The sequence below is a fragment of the Pan troglodytes genome, chromosome 13, assembly GCF_028858775.2.
Source record: "Pan troglodytes isolate AG18354 chromosome 13, NHGRI_mPanTro3-v2.0_pri, whole genome shotgun sequence".
Classification (NCBI taxonomy): domain Eukaryota; kingdom Metazoa; phylum Chordata; class Mammalia; order Primates; family Hominidae; genus Pan; species Pan troglodytes.
Window position 1 is genome coordinate 21,593,584 of NC_072411.2, and position 25,797 is coordinate 21,619,380.

General features: G+C 52.3%; 1 protein-coding gene across 5 annotated transcripts in view; it reads left to right on the forward strand.

The window, feature by feature from the left end:
* Window positions 1–25,797, forward strand: part of GLI2 (GLI family zinc finger 2) — a 257,207-nt gene that overhangs the window by 174,506 nt on the left and 56,904 nt on the right. For all 5 annotated transcript variants that reach the window (XM_001158280.7, XM_009443195.4, XM_009443196.4 and 2 more), the window contains one exon: window positions 17,401–17,506. In XM_001158280.7, coding sequence (XP_001158280.2) covers window positions 17,401–17,506 — 106 coding nt within the window. The remainder of the gene's footprint in view (window positions 1–17,400; window positions 17,507–25,797) is intronic.

Genomic DNA, 25,797 nt, shown 5'->3' on the forward strand with positions numbered 1-25,797 from the left:
GACTGATGACTGAAGCCATAGCTACAGCTCCTTCGTGTAGGCCCAGCTGGGGGTGGAGTGAGCCTCCGTCCAGCCATAGCTGGGGCTGTGGGTCCCATTTCCCTCTGGGTCCCCTCCGTTTTCCTGTGCTGTGGTTTCCTCCTTTTAGCTGTCATGTCCCAACCTTGATCCCCCTGGGGCATCTGGTCCACCCCTGCCCATGAGGCCTATGTCCATCCCACAACTTATAATGCTAACAAGCCGTTTGGGGCCTCCCGGTGGTCAGCAGGCCTGAGCCAGGGGTGACAGCAGGGCCCTCAGCCACCTGGTCCCTTGGCACCGTCTGTCAGGGCTTCTTGCCTAATCAAGGGATGCGTTTTAATTTATGCAAATGGGGGAGGGATGGTGGCAGGGAGTCACAGACATCCATCACCCCATTTCCTAGCAGCAGTCATTCATCAGTGGGGCCTTAAAGATAATACACTTTTTGTTTCAGGCAATTACTTAATCTTGACAAACTCCTGTGTTAAGCAGGGCTATTAGCGGGGTCCATCATTAATCAGCGCAGAACCAAGTGGGTGCTTTTTCTGAACTGCAATCACTCTTGGGGACCCAGGGTGGGCCCTTTGCCATCCTCGCCGCCCTAATTACACAAGCAGCATGCTAACAACCAGCATCCCACACGTGTTGCAGGGGCGCCAAGCCACGGGCAGAAGAGGGGCCCATTTTTAACGCCAGTCAGAATGTTTTCGGAGCCAGGCAGAATGATCCATGGGGGTTATTAGCAGCCACCAGGAACACAGCTGGGGAAACAGATAACTCCCCTCCCCTGGGTCCCTCCCGGACTTGCCTCTGACTTCGCTGGGTACCTGGGCAGCACTTAGATGCCGCTGCATGGCAGACCCATTCTGTTTTAAGGGGTTACATTTCCTTTTGGAAAGACCACAAATGAAGTGAAAATACCAAGGCTGGCCTTGTGTTTCCTGGAGTTTGTTGGTGCTCCACCTCCTTACCAGGGCCTGGGTGACAGAGTACTGCTCCCTCCTCCATCACACACCTGTGACCCTTATTACACCAATGCCTGGCCCAGGCTGCCCTGAGGGGGAGTGGGCACCCAGGAGAACAGGGGATGAGTTGGGCAAAGACTGAGACCTGGGCCTTCCCCCGGCCTCATTTCTTCTTCCTGGTCCAAGAAGAGCTCATACCGCCCTACCCTACCCCACCCATGTCTGGAATTTCAGAGAAATGAGCATGAGGTCTGGCTGTGACACAGATTAGCCATTTGACTGACCCAGGGCAAGTTACTGAACTCTCCTGTGCCTCAGTTTCCTCATCTCTAAAGTGGAGATAATAGTAACAATACCTTCATCAATCGCTATGAGGATGAAATGAGTTAACAAATGCGACATGCTCAGGAAGGCTCCAGTGTGAAGGAAGCCCTGTGCACTGGCTGTTAGAACCACTGCGGTTTCCAGTCTCCAAGGAAGGGCCAGTGCGTGGCTGACTCCTAGAAACTGCTCTGTCTCCTGCTGCGGCCCCGAGCAGCATGGCTTTCTCTCCTCGGTCCTAAATTAATTTAGACTGACCGTCGGTAGCTACTGGCCACCCTTGTTATCCTCGGGTTCTGTTTTCCAATAGTGGGAGGATTCACTCATTCATGTATTCATTCATTCACTCACTGGGCACATACTCCTCACCTCCTCCATGCCACGCGCTGGGCTGGTCATTGACTCAGAGGAAATGGTGTGGAGGGAGTATCGTCTGCCTGCGGTGGAGGGGGGTGGCAGAAGAAAGGTCCAGGAAGCTTCCTGGAGGCAGGCTCGTGTGGACCAGGGTTGCTGAGGGCAGGCTGAGTTGGCATGATGAGGATGAGGGGGTGTGGTGGGCAGGGCCTTTCTAGGCAGGGTGGAGCCTAGGAGGCATGGGGTCTGCAAGGCTGTCATTTGACCCCGGGGCTGGGAGAGTCTGTGGGGCAGGATCTGGAGGTCCTGAATGCCAGGCTGGGGCTCTTGACTCCATTCTGCTGGCAATGGCAGGACCTGGGGACCACCTGTCAGTCACTCAGACCCTCCTCCTGGTCCCCCTACTGAGGTGTGACTGGACCCACAAAGCAGGGCCTTTGCCCACAAACACCTCGGATGAGAGCGCACAGGCCAGGCTGCTCGTGGGTTTGTGGAAGGGCAGCTCTGGTTTCTCCGGCCCCGAAACACATTGTATTTGGGAGTTTTCCCCTAGATCTTAAACCCTGTTTATTTAAAACGAAGTAGACTGTCTGCTTTTAATTCACATGCTTAGCTCATCAAAATATTGTTTTGCAAGAGGTTTTTTTTTTTTCTGATGTCAGGAAGGCTCTGGCATGTTTTTCTCCTCCCTTTCTTCTACAGTCTTATTCTAGGAAATAAGATTCTGGGCACCGCTCAGGGCTGGAGGGTTGGGTCGTGAGACCACATATTCTGTGTCTCAGTTTCTGAACCAACAAAATAGGGGAGCAGGCTCTTCCCACGGATTCATGGACTGGCCTCCAGTCCTGCTGGTGGACACCGTATCCCAGCAAAGAGAAATACTGTTTCCATGCACCACAGTGGTCGTTGGTGGGGAGAGTGGGGAGGGTGGTGGGAATGGCATGTGCTCCAACCATCATTCAGTTAACTGGGTCCAGAATCATACGGGCAGGGAGCCAGGCGTCCGAAAGTGTAACACGGCTTGCCCGATGTTTCTCCACGGTCCTGCCGCACTGCCCCTCATGACCCCGGCATGGGCTTTGCTTTCTGGGGACACTCTTATTTGTCGAAGATCTCGGGAGTCCACACACCCACTCCCGTGTCTGGGAACACTCCAAGCTTATCAAGAACGCAGCGGGCAGCAATCCAGGGCAGAACAAGGGAGGTGCTGTCGACCAGCTCTGCGCGGAGAGGTCAAGGGTGTGGAAGGGTGGGGAGAGAGGCACAGGCTGACTTACTCCCTTGGGCGGGGCACCGGCCTCACCCACAGAATCGCAAGTAACCCTCCTACGATTCTGGGAACATTTGTGAGTTAAATGAATGGAAGGGAGGGAGGAAAGGAGGGAAGAAAAATAACTGTGTTTTCATCAGTAAATGTAAGCGACCAAATAGAAGTTTGTAGGAAGCTAAGATTCAGAGGTGAGGAAGGACTGAGGTTTGGGGAGAATTCTCATCACCATATTTTGTGTATCGATGGGACTTTTACTAAGCTAGACTAGAATTCCGAAGCAGTGGAAAGTCAATAATGATAACGAGTTAGGCCTGAGCTGTTCAGTAGGGTAGCCTCGAGCTGTGTGTGGCTGAGTGCTTGCAATGTGGCTATCCTAATTGAGATGTGCTGTGAGTGCAAGATAGGTACCAGGTTTTGAAGACGTAGTAGGAATAAAAGCATGTAACACATCTCGTTAACAATTTTTATACTGGTTCCATGTTGAAGTGATAGTATTTTTGATGTACTGGTTCAATTAAATTGTGTTATTAAAATAATCACCTGTTTCTTTTTAGTTTTTTTTTAATGTGGCTCCTAGAAAATTTACAATAACATATGTGGCCCACATTGTATTTCTGTTGGCCAGGGCTGCATTGGATGAGTGGATACCTAGGGAAGATTCTAGTCCAAGGTACAGAGAATTTTAAAGGATCCCTTTGAGAAACATAATTACTGGGACTGACAAGAGGCTCCCAGGAAGTGGCCCTTACGGGACCTGCTTGGATGAAGGAATGGAGAGCATTTTGTCATTCGCCTATTGATTGCAGAAAGACAGTAAGTCCAGCCCCAGTGCTCGTTTGCTTGTCCAGGTGGCTGATTCCGCTGCCCGGTTTTAAAGGTCATTGATTGTCTGTGGCAGGCCCTGCCTCAGAATGCAGCCTGGAATAAAGAGGTGCCTTGGCTTAGCCTGGGAAACCATCACCAGGGCCTGGTGGAGACCAAATGTGGTGGCCTTACTGTCGTCTCGAGAGCTATGGCAGAGTGCAAAGCCGGGGCTTGATGCTCTCGGCAGGACGCAAGGCAGGACCTATAAGCCAGATCAAGAAACCTCTTGTTGGGCTCTGCAGGGAAGGGGCTGGATGCTAGTTAAGTACACAGAATGGCAAGTGACACCTTCACGACCCGTGGGGACCAGACAGAGGAATGGCATGGTCATCCTCCTGAAAGGGCTAAATCACCTGCGACAAGTGGGCTTCTTGCCGGGGACCAGTCAGCATTGCAATAGCTAGCCGACAAGGTCCCTGCCAGCTGACGGGGTCGCCAGTGTATACTGTCAAGTGAGTATGTCAAGGGGCAGCAAGATTTTAGGGGAAAGCCTGAATCCATCCCAGGCCACCTGGCCTAGCCCTGGCCTGTGACAGGTGGAAGGAGCACTAGGGCCTGGGCACCGTCTCCTCCAGCTCCTGGGCTGGATTCCTGCTTTCTGCATTGGATTCTGCAAGGTGCCAGGGTCCCTGGGAGCCATGGTCCTCTGGGCTTCAAATCTATTGCATTTTGCAGTGGGGAGGCTGCACACTACTTTTTTAGAAACATTCTGTGACCAAGACAGAGTTTTCAACCTTAAGCAAGCTTGACCAGCCCTATTGTTTCTTCCAGCCCTAAAATTCTCTAATGTGGGACTCTACATGTCTACCCAGACAGGCAGGCAGCCCCTCCCATTCCTTGTGATGGCGGGCATCTCCCAAGTGTCCCTCTGGAGCTCACCCCAGTCTCCCACCCCTTGCTAAAGGGGCAGGAGCCCAGCAGAGGGGTCTGTAGGGATGGCCACACCAGCACCCTTCAGGGCCCTACTGCGTGCCTGGCCCTGCACTAGCTCTTCTCCACTTCACAGTCTCCCTCTGACATGGGTCCTGTCCCTATCCTCATTTTACAGATAAGGACACCGAGGCACAGGAAGGTTCGGTGAGTCAGCAATCAAGCCAGACTTGGCTGTGGCACTGGTGGCAGCCTCAGCTCTGTCCAACAGGACACTATGCCGCCTCTTGTGGCCTGTCTCCTGTCACTTCAAGGCCACTGTTGCAGGGAACAGATCCCATGACTGCCTGGCTCTCGAGCGGCCAGACCCAAATGGCACGGGGCTGGCCTCTCCCGTGGCGTTGGCTGGAGCACACTCCTCACCCTGGAATGTGCAGGTCCCTCTGCATCCCTACCTGCCCTCACCAGGAGACCAGTCTCAGGACTCTGTGCCTGGTGTGGAGTGGCTGTGCTGGCCCCAGCCCAGCACACTCTCTCTTTCAGCAGCTAATTTGTCAAGTAACACCTCAGCCTGGGGTGGGCAGTGTGCGTGGGCGGACCCAGCAGAGGCCACGGGTCCTGCTAGGCTGTGTCTGCAGGGCAGGCCTGATTGCGTGAGTGGCCTGGGCCTCAGCCAGCCGGACACCAGCCAGCTCGTGGTGTTGGAATTTCCTGTCTGATTTTAATTCCTCCCCCCACTTTTTTCCCCCAAGTGAGACAGAAGCACTTTTTAGTTGCACGTTGTGGAGTGGCCATTCAGGATATTATTCTTATTAAATGCTTCCTGTGGGGTGGTGGCTGGGCATCAGGAGGGCCTCTGGAATTCTCCTGTCCTGTGGCTTATTATTGAAAATCATGCTGCCATTTGCATAAGGCCCTGGGGAAGGAGGTTTTCCATGATTCGTGCTCTTTCGGCGCTTCCTACCTCTGATGCTTAGGCCAGTGACTTCGTCCTCATTTGTGAACACCTGGTCACCTGGGCTCACGTGGCTGAAGGGCTGGCCTTTGAAAGTGTCAGGATCTCAGAACAGACCAAGGCTCCCTAGCAAGGGGAGAAAGTCCCTGGCAGCCTCTCCCAGCCCTGGTGTGCACTTTCATTCATGTACCATCGAAAAGCACAGACCCCTGGATGCCTTCCAAACCTGCATTCCCAGTGGCACCCAGACCCCTTGCAGCTGCTGCTCAGAAGCACTGGTAAATGGTCACCAGGATTCAAATGTCTCCCCCACTCCCGCCTCTCTGATCTTCTGTGTTGAGTTTCTCCAGTTAGTACAATGCCTAGTAGGCGCATGGACATGAGAAATGATTTCCCCTTCCTTACTGTGCAACTGGGAACTACGGATCCACAGCAAGTGTGGAAATGCCAAAGGGCCTGTGAGTCTCCCTCCCAGGGTGGTCCCTGGAGCAGCAGCATCTGCATCACTGGGAACCTGTTAGACATGCCCAGGCTCACTGAGGCAGGAGCTCTGGCAACAGGGCCCAGCAACAGCCTGAGAAACCCCGATATCAGGGCTTAGTGGGTGCTTCATCATGTACCTCTTACTATGTGTATTACGTCATGTGTTCCTCTCGAGGACGCCAGCAAGAGATGTTCCTCATCCTGTATGTATAGGAGAGGCCACATGCTTTGCACCGGGGCTTACACTTCACTCGGTTCAGTGCCAGGGCACAATTGGGCATCCTGGGCTCACTGTCCGCACTGCCCTGAGCCTGAAGAGCCTGCCATGCTCCCCCTTCCTTCTGGCTCTGCCAGGTCTGGCCTCTTCCAATGAGCCTTCCTGGCTGCTCCAGACCTCATGGAAATCTTTTCCTGACTTTGAGGCCACTTGGGCAGTTTGTGCTGCGTGGGCCTCGCTGAATCCCGCAGGGTCAGGCTCTCCAGCTCTGGCAGTGGCTTACACAGCAGCGCCCCAGGGCACTCCCTGTGGGCAGGAATTATGCCTCTTGTTCTCTTTGGCCTCCAGAGCCCATGAGCAGCGTCCTCTTACATTGAGCAAGTAGGGGAAGCCTTGACCTGCAGCAGGGTGTGTGGTTGTGACTTCCAACTGTGGATGGAGAACTCTGCCCTGGGTGGTGAGCAGCTCCGCCGTGGATTCCAGAGACAGCTGTGGAGCCAGGCTTGATGGGGCCCAAAGCCTGTGTATGTCAAGGCCGTATTAGTGGGACAACGTGTCTGAACTACATCGTATCCCTAGATCAGACCTGGATGGCTGAAGGAGGGAGCATCCAGCCTCTTCTTTGAAGCTGGTGTCGTCGTTTCTGGTATCTTCTGGGAAGCCTTTAGGTACAACTTCCCTGGGGATTGGGCCTGGGATCTCCACAGGAATAGGAGAGAGCAGAGTCTTGCTCCATGGGATTTGTGACAAGCCCAGAATAAATGGCCAGAAGCGACCTTAGCCATGCAAACAGCAAGCTGACATCCAGCATCATTGGTGTTGGGAGGGCGCTGGCCTTCTGGGGTTCATCACCAGAATGACGGTGCTGATCGCCATCCTTACCCATGAGATTAACATTTTTCATTTCATAAGGTGTCTTCACATTCCTGTTTCATATAGGATTAAGTGGTTTAACTGATCAAATTGTACATTAAGCGTGGAATGGAAACTAGCAATCACTCTCACTTTCTTTCTCTCTGTTGAGACTGGGGAGTCATTGACGACCATGTAGCCAGTGGTGCATCTGTTCTTGTTTGACAACTCAGACCTGGCCCAGGGCCCCGAGATGGCACATGTGTGCATTCAGGCCCCACTCTGTTCTCCTGAGCCTGTGCTTCCTGGCAGAGCCCAGAAGCAGCCTGAAGATGCAGTACCCTGCCCAGCCTTGCCCTCCTTGCAGCTTTGTCCAGGCCATCCATGCACCCCCTTTCCTGGAGGGAAGTGGTACTGGGTTTGGTGTAAAATAATTGAATTGTAGAGGAGACCCCATCCTCTGCACTGCTGCTGCCTTGCAGCACACAGGAGGAGCCTTCATGAGATGTCACAGGCTGGGACCTGGTCACATCCCTTCTGCCTTGGGCTTCTCCTGCTGCTGACTTTCCCAAGAGGGGAGTTATTGCTGCAGCCATGGGATATGTGGCTGATGCAGACAAGGAGAGTGGGAGCCCTCCTTTTAAACGGAATTCATAATAGTGTTCACCTGAACTCCCAGACCACCTTGCAAGTTCCCTCCCCTGCTTATTTTCTGCGGGCAGCATGGACACAGACACTAGGGAAAGAATGGTGCGAAACACCAGAGCTTGTAGTAGCCAGCCTAAGCCTCCTGGGGATTGGTCATCTGGGAATAGGGGTGAGTGGCCAGCAGGGATTAATTTATAGAAGATCTTTCCTGCAAAGCCATGGCTTTCATCAGTTCCTGCATCCTCACTCTGTCAAGCAGTGAGTTTGCACAGAGTACACATCTGTGCATGGATAACTCTGCCCTGGGTGGTGAGCAGCTCCGCCGTGGATTCCAGAGACAGCTGCAGAGCTGGGCTGGGTGGAGCCCAAACCCTGTGTATGTCAAGGCCATATGAGTGGGGTGATGTGTCTGAACTACATCGTATCCCTAGATCAGACCTGGATGGCTGAAGGAGGGAGCATCGGTGGATGCCTTATATGAGTTTCTATCTGATACATCTCAATGTCCCTTATACTGGGAATGGAGGAAAAGTTCTCTTCATTACCATAGCACCGGGACCCTTGTCACATCTGCTCAGAGATGGGGAAGGGCATTATCACTTATTAGGGGTTTCTACTCTATGGACACCATAAATATTCTTTTTTTTTTTTTTTTGGATATGGAGCTTCTCTCTGTCTCCCAGGCTGGAGTGCATTGGCGCAATCTCAGCTCACTGCAACCTCCAGCTCCCAGGTTCAAGTTATTCTCCTGCCTCAGCCTCTCCAGTAGCTGGGATTACAGGCTTGCACCACCACCCCTGGCTAATTTTTGTATTTTTAGTAGAGATGGGGTTTCGCCATGTTGGCCAGGATGGTGTCAAACTCCTGACCTCAGGTGATCCACCCACCTCGGCCTCCCAAAGAGTTGGGATTACAGGCGTGAGCCACTGCGCCCGGCCCACCATAAATATTCTTCACAGCAGTTGGGTTGATGTCATTCCTATTTTACAGATGATGAAACTGAAGCTTGGAACACTCATTACTTGCTAGCGAATGACAGAGCCGTGGTTCACACTCAGGTCTGTCTGGATTCATTGCTTAGGTGCGTTCTGCTCCTATCCCAAGCTCCTTAGACAACAGGGACAGGTGATGTCCTGTAGGACTGTCCTTTGGCTGATGTGTGACGCTGGAGCAAGCTGGACTTCACTCTGACTGCAAAGATTACCTTGACTTCCAGCCTGCCCCTCTACTGCTTTTTTCTTTCTTCTACACTAGCGCCTTCTTTTGCCAAAGATATCGGTGTATTTTGTGCCTAGGTCCTTCCATTAGGAGAAAAGCAACCAGTAAGCCATCTACACTTTGGTGTGAATCCATTCCCATGACTCCCAAGTTCTGTTTGCTTCTAAGAAAATAATACTGTGCTGGATGTTACTTAATATGCAAGGAATTCTAAGTTAAAGGAACATGATAAATTAGTTTTTAACTGGAGAATCCCAAAGTCCCCCATAGTGGGAACAAAATTGGATGTCAAAAAGCCCTTCTCCAGTCATCCCAGAGACGTGCCAAGTAAGAATGCCTCCACTTCAGCTGATTGGAGTCCACTCCTCACGTAAGAGTGCCCGACCCGATGCAGAGCAGGCACCCCAGGAGTGCTTTGTGTGCGAGTGCTGGCCAGGGTCCCACACATATCAAAGCCTCCTGGCCTGAAGGCTGTGAAGGTGCATGTGGGCATCACAGAGGCCACCTGAGTGTGGCAGGTGGACAGGGCATGGGGACCTATGGTCCTGACAGGGGGCCCACCCAGTGGGCGCAGCATGGCTGCTCCAAAGGAGTCTCTCTCCACGTGGCTCCAGCACTGTCCCCTGGGATTCACACCTGCAGCATGGGAGCCAATCTCTGGAACCCTCCACAGCAACACTCAGCATCACTGGGCTTCCCCATCCTGGCCACAGCCAAGGGGCTGAGGGCCCTGGCGTTTGGAACCAAAGGCCTCATACGCCCTTCCTTGATTTCTGGTCATGGATGCAGCTACCACACTGGCCTCCTACATGGTGACCCTGGAGTGTGGGCCAATTGCCCAAGAAGGATGGGGATCCAGGCCCCAGCCATGCCACTGCCTTCCTTCCCGGGCCCACAAGCTGCACTGAGGTGTGTTTGCGCTGCCTCGTCATAACACAGACCTGTATGGTGCAAGGCTGGGCCTCACCTTCCCTCCGTCAGTGCCGGGGCAACTCGATTTCTCTCTGAAACCGGTTTCTTCTCTGGTCCAGGCCGGACTGGTGCACAGCGACCACATGCTTCCAAGCTAATTCCCTCCCGCAGTCTTGATGGAAGAGACCATGGTAACTGGAGACGGTGCTAATCTCTAGGACTGGACAGCCCAGAGGGCTGGGGCATCCCCAACACAGCCACTCTGTCCTGGGAGGTGGCTGCTTTCACCTCCCTGGCCTCTCTGCCATGGAACAGGCCCTCAGGCTTCTCTGGGAGCCCAGCCACGGGGCAGTGCCTCTGCGCTGTGGCAACACATGACTTCATCCGAGGAGAATTCCTCCGGCTGCTGACGGAGGCCGCCTGGTCATGTTTCCATGACCCAGTTTTCCCGATTTTTTGTCTGAACTCTGCAGACCCCTACCTCCTTCTCTCCCCCAGGAATCCACAGGATCATTTCTAATGGGGCATTAACTTGAGCCAGGTTTCCGGGGAAGGGCTGTCCTTGCCCCCTCACTGCCCTCCTCACTGACACAAGGAGACCATTACACCCAGGACACTGCCCACACCAGTGTCTGCTCGCCCTGGGACCGCCAGCAAGAAACATTTGGTGTTGAAACTGCAGCGTAGAAAAGTTCCAGGATTTTAAAGAAAAAGCCGTCACTCCGCCACCCTCAGCTTCTCAGGCTGTTGGGCTTTCTGTGTAGGATCAAAAACAAATGTGCATTTTTTTTTTTTCCAGAGGGGAGTGATGATCCATTGAAAATTCCCATCTTAGAGTTTCTTCCTCAGAAACTTAAAAAGAGAGTCATTTCTTGGAAATGGCATACGGGGTGTGTATGTTTTCGGGGGGATGGTGTGTCTGTCCCTCTGCCGGAAGGACATGATTAATTTTGGATTTTTTCTTTTACTTGAAAAAAAAAAAAAACACAGAAGCCAACAATGAAAGCTGTGTGTGTAAGGGTCTGGCTCAGGATGTCACTCAAGGCAGCGCCTATTCTTCCCACGCATCTTCATGCTCCTCGTGGGCTTCTGCAGCCTCTGGATGCAGCAGTTTCTTGCCAGAGTTGGAAAGCAGAATTTTTCCCTCCTCAGCCTGGCCAGGGGGCTCTGAGCAAGGCATTCACCTCTGAATGTTTCCATCGGGGGCTGTGGGACAATCCGTGCTGGTCTGAAAGAGACCACCAATGAGTCAGGGTCAACCTTTATCCCTCAGGTTACTTGAGAAGAAAAGCTGGTCTGTAGAGACTGTGTGTGCACGTGTGTGCGTGTGTGTTGGGGGGGGTGTTGGGGTGCTGTCCTATTACACCTGGGCTCAGAGGATTGGGGCTGGGGCTGGTGTGTCAAGTGGGTTAGAAGGGCCATTGGGTCAGTCATTATACATACAGGGCCACAAAGATGAGCCAGCACCTGCACCCAGAGCCCTGGTCTGGGCCTGCTCAGGAGGTCCCTCCTGAAGCCTTGGGGTATCACTGGCTGGAATAAGCAAGGCCCTTTGCCTGGGCAGTGGGCAACCATTTACAGATAGCAGGAATGTGCCAGTAGGAAGGGACCTCATAGCTCCTCTAATCCCTGTTGTACAAGGAGTGTGAGACCCAGAGAAGGGACGTAATTTCCCCAAAGTCCCATGGCCACCTAGCGGCAGGGCCAGTCTGGGATTCCTGGCGGATGGGCACCACTGCCCCACAGCACTGGACCCTCCTTGTACAGCATTTCCAAAATTTGTATCAGAGCAGGTGACTGCCTGCTCAGGACTTCCCAGGGGCTTCCCAGATTGCTCAGAAAACAATCCCAAGGTTCTTCCCATGGCCTGGCTAGTGTGATAGGACCTTCTCTCCTGCCTTTCCACCTCCATCCATCCTTCTGTGCCTGGCAAATTAGTCTTCATGCTGAAATCACTGAGTTCTCCTGACACCTGGCCTTTGAATTTGCTATTCCTTCTGCCCCAAGCTCCTTCTCCAAAGAGGCTGACTTACCTCCGTGCCTCATCCATGTCTCCTCTGTTCCCTCTCCCAGGTGGATTTCCTCCTTAGCTTCATCCCTCTCTGACACTATGTTATAAATATGTTTGCTGACTTGTCCACCACCTGTCTCCTCTCACTGGGCCATGGTGTGGGCTGCCTTGTCACAACACTGTTCCCAGGGCCTAGAACAGTGCCTGCCACATAGCAAATGCTTGATACAAGGTAGATGCATGCATGCATAAATAAATGAGTGAATGAATATTTCTAGATGACAGCTATTCATACTTCACAACTGCTGATGTGAATAGATGGGGTCTTCTCTCTGAGGGTGAGCGGAAGGGTCTGGGCAGGTCCCTGGTCTTACTCCTTGCACCTCGGCCGACTAGCTGGCCTTATACATCCCTGTCCATCCTGGGGCAAACACTGTGCTACTGTGTTGGGATAGCAGTGCCAGAGGCTCTACTCACTGAAGGCCTGCTGCATGCTGGGTGCTGGGCTGGGCTGTGTGGGGAAAAGACTATGAGACCACCAGTCATTTACCACCCAATGGATCATTGCTCTTATGGAAGTAGAGTCCCACCACCCTGAGCCTTGATGTTCTTTTCTGAAAAATGGGAATAAGAACAAGGTTAATGGTAAAACTAAAGGTGCTGTCAGCAAAGCCCCATGAGGCAGCAGACCTTGCTGGAGATGAGCCCCCACAACAGCAACCCTAGTGGGCACATTGCCACTCTGCCCTGGCCAACCTCACACATCACCGCCAGGACAGGAGGACCCACTAACACGTGTTCCCAGGCTCCTCCTGGGGATTCCAGGGGGTGAGAGAGGAGTGCACGGGTGCAGCCTGCACATTCCACAGGTGACCCAGGCTCCTGGAGAGCAGCAGAGCTGGTAAGAGGTGCCACCTGCAGCCCTGCCTACCTGGAGAAAGAGAAATTGCTTCTCCTGTGACCTCCACAGCCTCCACCCCAGGAGCTGACAGACAACAGACGGCAGGCCCCACTATAGCAGGACTCTGTGGGAACCCTCCCCGGGCCTCTTTCTGGAAGCCTCAGGCCCCTCCTCCAACACACACCACATGTACATACACACAGCAGTACACACATATGGCACACACACACATATACACAGCAACATACACACCATATGCACATACACACAGCAACACACACATATGGCACACATACACACATATACACAGCAACATACACACACCACCTCCACATACACACAGCAACACTTATACACATACAGCACACACATACACATATACACAGCAACACACACACACAACAGCACACACACATACACAGCAACATACACGTACAACACACACACATACACAGCAATGCATATGTACACATACAACACACAGATGCACATAAACACGGCAGCAGACACATACCACACACAGCATTTGCATATACACACAGCAACACACATGCATACAACATGCATGTACATATACACAGCAACACACAAGTATATACACACAGCAACATGCACATACAACAACACACACATACAGCATACATATGCATGTATACGCAGTAACACACATACACATATAACATCCATGCATATGCACACAGCAACACACACATACAGCACACACATACACAGCAACACATACATACACATACAACACACAGCATATCCACATACAGCAACACACACATCACATGCACATACACAGCAACGCACATACACATACAACACACATGCACATATAGCAATACACATACATATAAAGACACACACGTACTACAACAGAGACACACACGACACACTACACACATACACGCACTGCACATACTCACACATGCACGTGCAGCACACACATATACATACCCCACACATGCTACATGTAGACACATACCACACACATATGCAAACACACCTCACACACACGTATATACACATACACACACACACACACACACCATGGCTTAGTCTTGTGGGGCAGAGAGGCAGCCTCAGTGGTACCTGTACTTCATGTTTGCCTGGTAAACCCCTGAAGCTCACAATGTTCCATAGACTTTATAGACCTGGGTGAAGTTGCCTGAATCCTGAATCCTGAGCAGAGCATGTCAGCTCATAGCTGGGGGTAGGGTGGGGTGGTCTGGGCTCTGATGGCATTAGGAGACCCCCCCTCAGCCTCTGGAGGAGCAAGACCATGAATGGTAGGCACACCAGGGTGCTGGGAGATGGCCTATGTGAAGAACAAGGAATCCTGGACTGAATGCAGCTTCCTGGGGTCTCTGGGAAGACCCAGGAGCTGGTATTTGCCAAGTGCTGAAAGCAGAGCTGTGGACTGTGTGTGCATTTGTTAACTAAAGTACATAGCAAGGTGGGGACGTGCTGGGTCGATGGGGGTCTGGGATCACCCTGGCGCTTGGGAGCTGCCTCCGAGTGTCATTTAGGCTGGGTGGAGGGAAAAGCCATTCAGAGCCTTGGATTCTCCTCTTGGCACTGTCGTTTTGTAGTCCTGCGACTTTGGGCAAGGCCATGAATCATTCTTGGCTTCCGTTTCCTCATCTCTTTAATGGGCATAGTAACACTAGTTGCATCAGGGGGCTTCTGGATGTGCAAGGAAACATTTAGAAATACACACACACACACACACACACACATACACACACAACCATTTTTATTTTGTTGGCAAAATACTGGAATCTGGTCTGCCCTGCCATGTTTTTAAGGCCCTTTTCTACACATTTGGGAAAGCGAACACTGTTTCCCTGCTGACTCCCTGGGGATCCAGTGGTCTCTTGGTCTGTGAGCAAGCAGTGCTTGGCCCCCCACCCTCCCTAGGGTTTGCAACCAGTATGAGCCAGTTTTCCTGTGCCCCACATTAGTAAATTCATAGTTTGATGATGGACTTTGGAGGCTCCAAACATGAGTGCTACTTGTCCTCCTCAGCAGTGACACTTGATGAGTGTGTCCTATCTGCACAGTCTCCGGGCGAAGTGCCTCCTGTGTGTGGGCTTTTTACGTCTTCACCGCAGCCATGTAGGTAGTTACTGTTATCCATTTTCAGATGAACAAATGGAGACTCAGAGAGGCAAAGAAACTTACAAAAGTCATGCAGCAGGTGAGTGAGCTCTGACCCTCAGGGTTCCCAGCCTCCGGAGCACCTGGTGGTCCCATCACAGCCACCTTAGTCACAGCCACATGCCCGGCTCACCTGTGCAGGGCCAGGGCCTCAGAGAAAAGGTTGTCCTTCCAGCACTCGGCGGCTCTGGAAGTGATAGCTGGCCCAGAGGCTTGGACCACGTGCCTGCAACCAACTCCTCTTTGAGTCTGAGTTGGGGAAACTGATTGAATCAGGGTGAGAAGATTTGCTTTTTGTTTTTCCTGGTCCCCATGGAAAGTGCCAGTATTGTGAAATTATGAAGATGGAGTTGAACATGTAAAAATTAAAGTTAAAATTTCAGGAGAAAAATTTCTTCCCATTAAGAATCCATTGTGTTCAACCCAAGCATCCATTGACAGATGAGTGGACAAAAAAAATGTGGTCTATCCAATACAATAGATTGTTATTCAGCCTTAAAAAGGAAGGAGATTCTGGCACAGGCTGTAACATGGATGAACCTTGAGGACATTATGCGAAGTGAAATAAGCCAGTCTCAAAAGGACAAATACTGTCTGATCTTTCTTGCACGGAATAGCTAGCATGGGAAATTCATAGAGGCAGGAGGTAGAATGGTGAATGTGCAGGGGCTGGGGGAGAGTAATGGGAGTTAGTGTTTCGTGGGTGCAGAGTTTCAGTTGTGGAGATGGATGGTGGTGATGATTACACAACAATGCAAAGGGGCTTAATGCCACTCAACTGTGCGTGTAAAAAAATGGTTTAAATGGGCCGGGCGTGGTGGCTCACGCCTGTAATCCCAGCACTTTGGGAGGCCGAGGCGGGTGGATCACAAGGTCAGGAGATTGAGACCATCCTGGCTAACACGGTGAAACCCCGTCTCTACTAAAAATACAAAAAAATTAGCCGGGCGTGGTGTCGGGCACCTGTGGTCCCAGCTACTCGGGAGGCTGAGGCAGGAGAATGGCGTGAACCCGGGAGGTGGAGCTTGCTGTGAGCCGAGATCGCTCCACTGCACTCCAGCCTGGGTGACAGAGCGAGACTCCGTCTCAAAAAAAAAAAAAAAAAAAAAATTTAAATGGTAAATTTTAGATGTCTTTACTACAAGAAAAAAAAAAAAAAAGAATTCGTAGTATTTATGGTATTGTACCAGAATCTGTTTGCACAGAAACAGTTAGTAGCATTATTTTTCTACATTTTTTTGTTTGTTTGTTTGTTTTTTGGTTTTTTGAGGTGAAGTTTCGCTCTTTGCCTGTAATCCCAGCACTTTGGGAGGCCGAGGCAGATGGAGGTCAGGAGTTCGAGACCAACCTGGCCAACATGATGAAACCCCATCTCTCCTAAAAATTTGTCTGCATTTCTTAGCCTAGCAGTCAGCTGAGCTGTACATACCTATCACAAACCCATCCACATTTCTTTAAAATATTCAGAAATCCAAACTTAACCCTGCTTCCCACTGGCCTGTGGCCTTCAGACTGAGGGAGAGTCGACTAAGAAATCCCCACTTCTTAGCCCTTTTCCCAGTATAACTACTTTGTTAAAAGCCTTGTTTTCCTAAAGCCTATAATTATGTTTGCCTCCAGGGTACCCAGGAATTTTTTTTTTTTTAATAAACAAAGAGCATCCTACAATTATCATGATGATTTGTCGAGGGCAGGCCAAGTTCAGACAGGAGGCTGACTCAGCTCTGGAAACTGACACGCACGTGCTGGAGTTTTCGATCCTGGGGGCACCCGACAGCGTTTAGGGGTCAAGAATTAATATTAAGAGCTGGAGAACTAACAGATCCACATAGATGTCCACTTTATACTGCCAGCAAAACGGGACAGCAGTTGGGTGGGATTTGGCCTTCCTGAGGCTGGCGGCACCGTCTGCGGGCCGTGCCATCACAAATGGCTCTAGGTCAACACCTCCAGCCTGCGTGCACTGCAGCATCCGGATGCCGTAACCTGGTGCTGCTGGAGCCACACGCAGCCAGGGCCGGCATGGGCAGAAGCCGGCGGAGTTGGAGCCTGTCGCTCTGTCAGCCCTGATTTGCGGGCTGAGCCCAGTTTCGTGGCCCTGCCTGTAATCTCCCCGAGTTCAAAGAGTGCTTAGTTGCTTGTCTTTGTCAAGAGCGCAGTTGGGGATCTTTTATGTGAAAGATGTAGAATTCTCGGGCAGACTTTGATTATTTATTCATCCCCCTTCGTGGGTGTGTGATCGTGCGGGCACTGCGGAGCCCCTTGTCCTGGCTGCTCTTGCTATGAAATTCATTGAGCTTTAAAGCCCTTTGAAAGTAGCTTTTTGAGGGAGGGGGAAAGTTTTTGAAGTCTTGTTTCTCTCTCCCCCTCTGCAGTGCCGCAGCATCTGTTGCCACCATTCCATGCGCCCCTACCGATTGACATGCGACACCAGGAAGGAAGGTACCATTACGAGCCTCATTCTGTCCACGGCGTGCACGGGTAAGTCCTGCCCTCTGCCTGCTGCTCCTGGCGTAGAGTCACCTGCCATGGGGAGGCTGGGCCGGCAGCCTCAGCCACATCTCCTGCCTCTGTCTTTCTTTTGGGGGTTCCTGATCTACATCGTCCTGAGTGGGCGATCACCTTTGCTATCATGGCCTGGGACACTGTGTGAGCGTGTGCGTGGGCAGCATATAAACACCAACCACCCCCGAGCCCACATCACCACTTATAAGGCTCTGGGCTTCCTTGGTGTATCTGTACATGGTTTGGAGCTCTTTCTTCATCCATGAAGTGGGAATCCTCTCTAGGTCTAAGATCCCATATAAGTAAGGTGATCTTAGGTATCTGTTGTTCCAGCATAATAATTCAGAGCACCCTTTTTCACTTCTTCAAGTGTCCCCCTTTGAATAGTAAATTGTATAGTCACCATACTTAAAAGGACAAGCTCAAAGTGATGCTTTGGGGCCCTTCCTATTCCCAGCTTTGAGGTCCCCAGGTAGAAGTTGTGGGGTCACCCTGTGGTCTCCACCTGCCTAACCCTGTCCCTGTCATACCCACCTGGGGCCTCTAAGCCCATTGGCTGGTGTCATTTCTTGGCCTTTAGGACTCAAAGTCTTGGTCTCTGGCTATCCCATCCATCCTCCTTCCAGGAAAGAAGGCCCCTCCTTCTCCCTACCCCCAAACTCTCCACTGCTCCCCGCACCTGCCTCCAGGAGAGCTCTTGCAAAGGTCAGCCAGCCCCGAGACCCCTCTCGACCCAGCATCTTCATGCCCACACCCTCCAGCCCCCTCACCTGTTCATGCCAAGGTGCTGTCTGTGGTTCTGTCCCATGTCTCTGTGCCTGGGGCCAGCTGCCTGCCCAGTGTGCCTGGAATCTCCCCCCAACAGGCCACCTCCAAGCCTCAACCGAGGAGTCACCTCCTCAGGGGCAGTGTGATCCACACAGCGGGGGCTGCTGCCCTCAATCCACAGCATCATCATCCGTTTTTGCACCTGCCTCCCAGCCGGCTCTGAGCTCTCCTCTCACCTCTGTGTCTCAATGCTGACATGAATAGGTGTACAACCAGTGCTCGCTGAGTGGAGAGCCTCTCCCCGCCTGCCGCCACCTATGAAGGCACATCCTCCTTCCTCTACCGTCTCCCATCCCAGTGAAGTCAGTCAACACTCGCTGGGCCCTCACTGTGCTCACAGCATTGTGCCTCAGCAGAGTCCTGTTTCCGGACACCCATTGTCTCCCCAAGACAGAGAAAACCTGGGACTTCTACTTTCTTTTTAAAAACTGTTTTACTTTTAAATATTTTACTCTGAAATAATTAAGGTCATACAAAAACAGTTCCAAAAACCATAAAGGCTTTCTTGTATACACTTCACGCAGCTCCTCAAATGTGGACATCTTACATAACCCAAGACTGACAGAATGCTCTTCACTCACCCACAGAGCTTATCCAGATTTGCTCAGTTGCCCACTAGTGTCTTTTTTTCCCGGTTCAAGACCCAATCCTGGATCCCACGTGGCACTTGGTTGCCGAGACTCCTTCGTCATCTCCTGTCTGGGACGGTTCCTTAGTCTCTTTTGTCTTTCATGACCTTGGCAGTTTTAAAGAGTACTGGGCAGTTACTATATAAGATGTCTCTGGGTTTGGGTTTGCCTGATTGATGCTGTTTCATGATGACATTCGGATCATGCGTTTTGGGGAATAATACTATAAAAGTGATGTGTGTCCTTTGCAGGCGTCCTGTCAGGAGGCCTATGATCTTCACGCTTCTCACTGCTGGAAATGTTGATCATTTGGTTATGGGCCTGTCTGCTGGCTTCTCCGCTTTAAAGTTGTCCCGTTCGTAATTAATAAGTATTTTGTGGGGTAATACTTAGAGGATATGGAAATATCCTGTTTCTTATCATATTTCCATCCGCTAACTTATGCATCCATCGATGCTTCTTGCCAGAAACAGTCATTACTAGTGTTTGCCAAATGGCGATTTTCTGTTTCTATCATCTTGTCCACATTTAGTGGTTGGAATTCTCCTGTAAGGAAAAGCTGTCCCGCCTCCCACATTTCTTTGTATATTTGGTTGTCTATTGTTATGCATATGGATGCATGGTTTTTTGTGTGATTCTATGGGTTATACTCTATTACTGTCAATATTTATTGTGTTGTTCCAGTTGTCCCAGATTTGGCCGTTGGGGTCCCTTCCAGTTGTCCTCTGTGTCCCGTTGACATGTTGGGAACTTTTTGTTTTATTTCAGTGTGCATACCTGGTTCTCACTTGACTAGGATCCGCTGCCACAGCCTTATGTCTGCCTGGTGGGTGTTGGAGTCATTTCCACCCTCTGCTCACCTCCAGGGCCCCTCCACCTGCAGGTGGCTGAGACCACAGCTGGAGAAACCTCTGGAAGGTGCATGTGTTTGGAACTAGTTGGGCCACCCAAAAATTGCCCAGTCAGTGGTGTCTGAGACTCCTAGGAGCATCCAGGGAGCTCAGTCCCTACTTGGGAGGGGGTTGCTGTTGCTGATTTCTTGCTCATGAGTCATGTTTGGCTGGTTCCATGACACGGATCCTGGGCATAGCAGGCCTGCCTCAAAGTGCTCCCTGCACAGGATGTTGGTCAGGAGACCTGGGCAATGCTGAGAGCTTTGTGCAGAGACAGTCCATGCTGGAGTGCTTCTGCCTGCAGGTGAATGTCCTGGTTCACCTCTCCCTATACACCTGAAGTGTGTAGAGGCACCACCAGAAGTGTAGGAAGACCCCAACAGTGATGACTGCCTTCCTCATCATAACTGACCTTGTGAACCGGCCCTGCTGTAAATGCTTTTATGTGTTCATGCCGTTTAATCTTCTCAACAACCCAAAAAAGAGTCATTTTGTGTTTTTCCATTTTACAAATGAAGGAACTGAAGCAGCACAGAGTGGGTAGATGACTAACCCTATGGCTCACCCACTTTGCAAGTTAGAAATCAAGTTCCAGCCCCCTGAGCTCAGGCCCTCCGCTGCATGCTGGCCTTTCTTGTGGGAGCATAAGTATGGACCATGGGTCCCTCTGACGAGTCCAGCCGAGCCCTTCTTGACAGCACCTCAGCCCTTCGTTAGGGCACTGCCCCGAGTCCAATCACTCCCAGAACCCCTGGCCAAGCAGCAGCAGTGTCCCCTGGGAGTCTGTTGTGGGTACTGCAGATCCTCAGGCCACAGCCCAGCCCCACTGAGTCAGAGACTCCGTGGAAGGGGTCTGTGTCTATGTGTGCCACGCCTTGCAGGTAATGCAGTTGCAGGCTCCAGCTTGACAGCCCTGGCTACAGGCAGAGTCCCCACTGAGAAGGGAGGCCCTCAGTGCCGTCCTTCCCTGTGTAGGTGGGAGCCCTGGGCTAGGAAGGGGCCTGGGTCTTCACCAGGCTTTGCCACGCTCCAGCTCTGGGTAGGGCCTGCTTCCTTCCCTTGCCAGTGAGGGTGGGGTGTGAGCAGAGCACTTGGAGAAGGGGGCCGTGGATGCTGGCATGCAGCAGGGAGGAGTGGCCCAGCCAGGGGCCCACAGAAATGGCCTTGTCCCTCATGGCCTACACAGCTCTTTCACTGGTTGGATTCCTGAAGAGATTCCTAAGGCTGCTGTAACTAATTACCACAAACTTCATGGCTTAAAACAATGTAAACTTATCCTCATATCATTCCGGAGGTCAGAAGTCTGAAATAAGTCTTATGGTACTTAAAATCAAGGAGTTGGCAGGGCTGGTTCCTTCTGGAGGCTCCAGAAGAGACTCTTTGACATTTCTAGGTTCTGGAGGTTGCCTGCATTCCTTGGCTTACAGCCCCGTCCTCACACACATCACCTTTTCCCCCTTGCTCTGTCCTCACCTTGCCCTCTTCCTAGTCTGTGGGAGTTTTCTCCCCTGCTTCTCTCTTCTAAGGACACCTGCTATTGCCTTTCGGGCCTACTGGGATAATCCACTTGTGGCTCCCATTTCAAGATCTTTAAAGTAGTCACGTCTCTTAAGTCCCGTTTGCTGTAGAAGGAAACACTTAACAATTGCCAGGGATTAGGGTGTGGATGTTCTTGGGGGCTGTTATTCAGGTTATTTGGGATCACTGAGCCCCAGTGTGGAGTCTGGCATCAGCCTGTAGAATACAGTAAATCATATTTATAATTTGCATGGGTCTGCAGCAGGCCAGGCACGGCCCTGGGCCCTGGTATATTGTACTGGTGAATCTTCCTGATTGCTCTGTGAGATGGGGGTTAAGCTTCATCTTGCAGATGCAGACATTGAGGCTCAGAGAGGCACGGTGACTTCTATGTGACATCCCTGCAAGGTAGTTACTTCCGTGAGGGCAAGGAGACCAGGCTCTGGGGTGCAGATCTCCTCCCCAGCCAAGGAGGGGCTAGTCTGGTTAAGCCCCAGTGATGGGCAGCAGGTGCTCCCAGAGCCCCCCGTCCCTACGCGGTCCTGCTGGGGTGGGCTTCCAGCGGCTCCACACTATCCTCAAGACAGTTGGTTCCCGTCAGACTGAGTGGGGGACACAGCAAGAGCCTCGGGGCTGGCCCTGGGCTCTGGAAAGCCCATGCCCTCACCTCTTCCGCCCCCAGTGTCCCAGGTGAGAACCAGGGCAAAGCTTGTGAGGAAAATGGCCCCGTGGCTCTGGCTTCCATGATGAATGTGGTTGGAGCCTGGTGGAGAATCCCGATCCATCAAGCCCATGTTGTAGCTCGCTTCTCCCTGCCAGCACCAAATGTGTCTAATTACACAGATGTTTGCACAGCAAATGAGGTACGGTGTCATCTCATTTCTGTGTCAGCTGAGCCTGAGCCTGAGCCTGCTGCCCTGAGCTGGTGACCATTTCGTGGGTGTGCCCGCCACTCAGCCCTTGCACCTCCTGCTTTCCACTGCTCAAGCACCCAGACCCCCTCCCCGTTCCCTCTCAGGATCCTGATAGCTCCAGGGAGGGCGCACCCAGTGTGTGCAGGCTCCAGAGAGGTGTTCCCTGCACTCTCTCATTCTGCCCTGCCCTCTGCCCCTCGGGAGTACCTTGGTCATCACCCAAGAGCCTGCCATTGTCAGTTCTCAGCCTGCCAGGCTACCCGCACTGGGACCCATTGCTGAACCCTCCCTAGCTGTGATTAACATGAATTAACTCATCTCAGCTTTCTCATCTATAGAAGGGCCAGATCTGCTGAGACAACCCACATAACCCAGCCAACTGAGTTATTTTGAGAAGGAGACAGGGTGATGTGAGTAAAGCGTCTAGAACACTTTGGAAACATTCAATGGATATGAGCAACAATCGTGATCATTGTTGTTATCCTCACTTGCTGATTTGAGAAGGGGGCCACGGCAGGCTGGGAGACTGGGTGGCAGAGGCCGGCCACAGCATGTCCTTGGGAGAGTTGACTGTCTGGGGACTGCGGCACAGAAGGTGGGGGATGGGGCTGAAGGAGTGCTGTGGTGCGGTGTGGTGGGGGTCTTTCTTTCCCCCAGTTGAGGAATTTGGACTTCCTCCTTTTGGCAACCGGGAGCAGCGGGGAGTGGTCAGATTTATTTTCAGGCAACTACAGCAGTAGTTAGGGAGTAGACAGGAGAAGGGCGGGAACTGTGGTGAGAGGACCTGCCAGAGCTGCCACAGTGGCCCTGGGGAGAGGGGAGCAGGACCAGGGCTGACCACCCGGCTGTAAACAGGCAGCTGCACGTGGGGAAGGCAGGGCATGGAGGTTGGCGTGAGGACAGCCTTGCAGCCCAGCCCAGCTCGATGGCCTCCTCATAGACACCCAAGCCCACTCCTCTGCAGAGCACCCTTCCCGGTCACTTAAGGTTCAAACCCACAGCAGGCTTGCATGGCTTACTGATGCTCACGTGGTTCCAGGGGAGGAAAGTCACCACCCACCCGTGGACTCCTGCTGCAGTGTCTTTGGGCTGTGCAAACCACAAGTGATGGGGAGACAAATGGGGCAGGGGTGTGTGATTGCTGGTCAAGCAAGGTTCTCTTGAGGCCCCCATGGGGACATCCCTAAGTCTCCAAGAGTCTGTACAAGGGCGAGAAGAGAAGGCCGGCTGTGAATAGGGCCACACACCCCCAGCAGTCTCTCCAACCTTGTGATGCTAACAGGAAAGAGAAGCTCTTTGGATGCCCTCTGGGCCCCCTGCCTCCCAGAAATAGGCTTGCCAGGGTGTCATGGGGAGCAAGGCTGAGGTGTGGCGAGGAAGGGTCCCTAAGTTGGTGCTCCCCATTTCCTCAGTGTATGTGGTCACACAAGCATGAGTCCGGCCTGCCCTGGGCCAGCGTTAACTTGTGTCCTTGAGAGGAATGTAGAAGTCCATGCTCCTGGTTCGGGGGGCTGGGGTGGACCTTCAGCTCCCTATGTTGCTTTTGAGGACCTTTCCAGCCCTGCCCTGCCCTGCCCTGCCCTGCCCTGGGGCTTCAGAGAAGACCAATTTCAGCTGCTTCCTGCCCAGAAGGGCGTACAGAAACTGCCCCATGCAGAGGTTCCCAAACTTGGCTGCAGATCTGAACACACAGGGTGGGTCTTAAAGATGCCCATTCTCAGGCCCTGGCCCCAGGAGTTCTTGTTGATTTTCAGACTAGGGTGAAGCCCGGAAATCTGCTTATTTACAGGCGCCCATAGGCCAGAGTTTGGGGACCACTGCAGGCGCCCCTGCTTGCTTGACGTCCGGGAAAGCAGGCCCAGAGCTGCTTGTTGGCTTTCTGGACTCATCACTGACAGCGCCTCGCCGCCAAAACACGGGTTGTTAAAAATCCCCTGGTTCCTCGTGATAACCCATTCACAGACAAGTCCCTCCTAAACCTATTCATATGACCTAAACCTATTCATATTCTCAGCTTGCAAAAGGCAGTGAGTGTATGGGGTGGGAACAGCTGCAGCATCTCAGCCTTCCTTTCTCCTCCTGCCTGGCACCATCTGACCTCTGACATCCACGACTCCACCCCCAACCTGACCACTGCTGATGGCTTCCTGCAGGTCTCTTGATCCTGAGCTGTAGTTGGTTTGCATTGCATTGGCAGTCACGGCCCAAGGCCACCCTTCCTGGAGGAGAGACGAGAGGGCTCTTGCTGGCACAGATGGCTCAGGGTTGTAGCTATCAACCCGGGCCCAGGTATGTTAGGGCAATAGAGTGAACGCCAGCTGGTGGGCATGGGGGCCTCACCACCCTTTCATCTGCACGCTTGGTCACACAAAATGCATATTACCCAGGGCCTCCAGAGACAGCATTAAGAGTGTCTGAAGCCCCACTTGGTCCCCGAGACTGCATGTTAATGGGGATGTTTAGCCGGGTGTCAGTGTGCCTTCACTTAAGAGAGTAGTTTCTTTGCTGCCACTGGGCCGAACTCATGAACTTTCCAGTCTGGGGGGATTTGAAGATTGCTTTTTCCAAGGTCAGTGTCCCATAAAGACTGCACCGTTCACCATGAGATTAATGAACACAGCAGCCTGCTCAGCCTGTGACTCACCAGTGTCATCCCGGGCCTTTATGACTCTGTCCTCAGTCATTCACTGAGACGGGTGGGTTGAGCAGAAAGATATTTTCTTCTTGATTCTTGGCACAGCACCCGAGGTTCACGATTCATAGAGGATTGGCTTTGTTTGTTTTTTGGGAAGAACCTTCTCCTCCCTCTGCAAACATGCTTGTTTCTTTTCAGAGCCTAGAGGAAGGAGGAGACTTCCGAAAGGCATGTCCATCTGCTCCCTGGGATGAGATGCTAGGTGGGCCCAGCGTCACCCACCAGGCAACTTGTCCCTCCTTTCCACGTGGGTCCACACTGCCTCTCCATCTCCAGGGAGCTCTTCCTTAAAACCGGCTGTTGCTGACCACTTCTTCAGAGCAACTGGACAGCAGGTAGACAGGGAGCCCAGAAACCCTGGGTCCAGGCGATGTGTCGGGCAGCACATCCTTCCACGGCTGTCTGAGGGTAGACCGACTAGATGTGGAGCCTTGGCTCAACTGTGATGTAAACAGCCCTGAGACCCCATCAGGCAGGCCCCTCCCCATCTCTGGGCTGTGGGATACTTGGGTCAGACCAGCAGAGGAGCAGTAGCAGGAGTCTGTGCCCAGCCGCCGGCTTATGTCATGTCACCCTCCCTGCAAGGTGGGATTATCACTCCCCAATAATCACTCCCACTTGATAATTGGGGAAACCGAGGCATGGGGAGGCTGGCTGCCTTTCCAGTGACACACTCCTAGTAAGCAGCATAGATTACTTACTGGGCATTTTGACCCCCCACCCCTCGCTAAAATCTTCCCCAGCTCTGAGAGCTTCAGATTCCCAAAGCCAAGAATGCACTCGCTGGGCT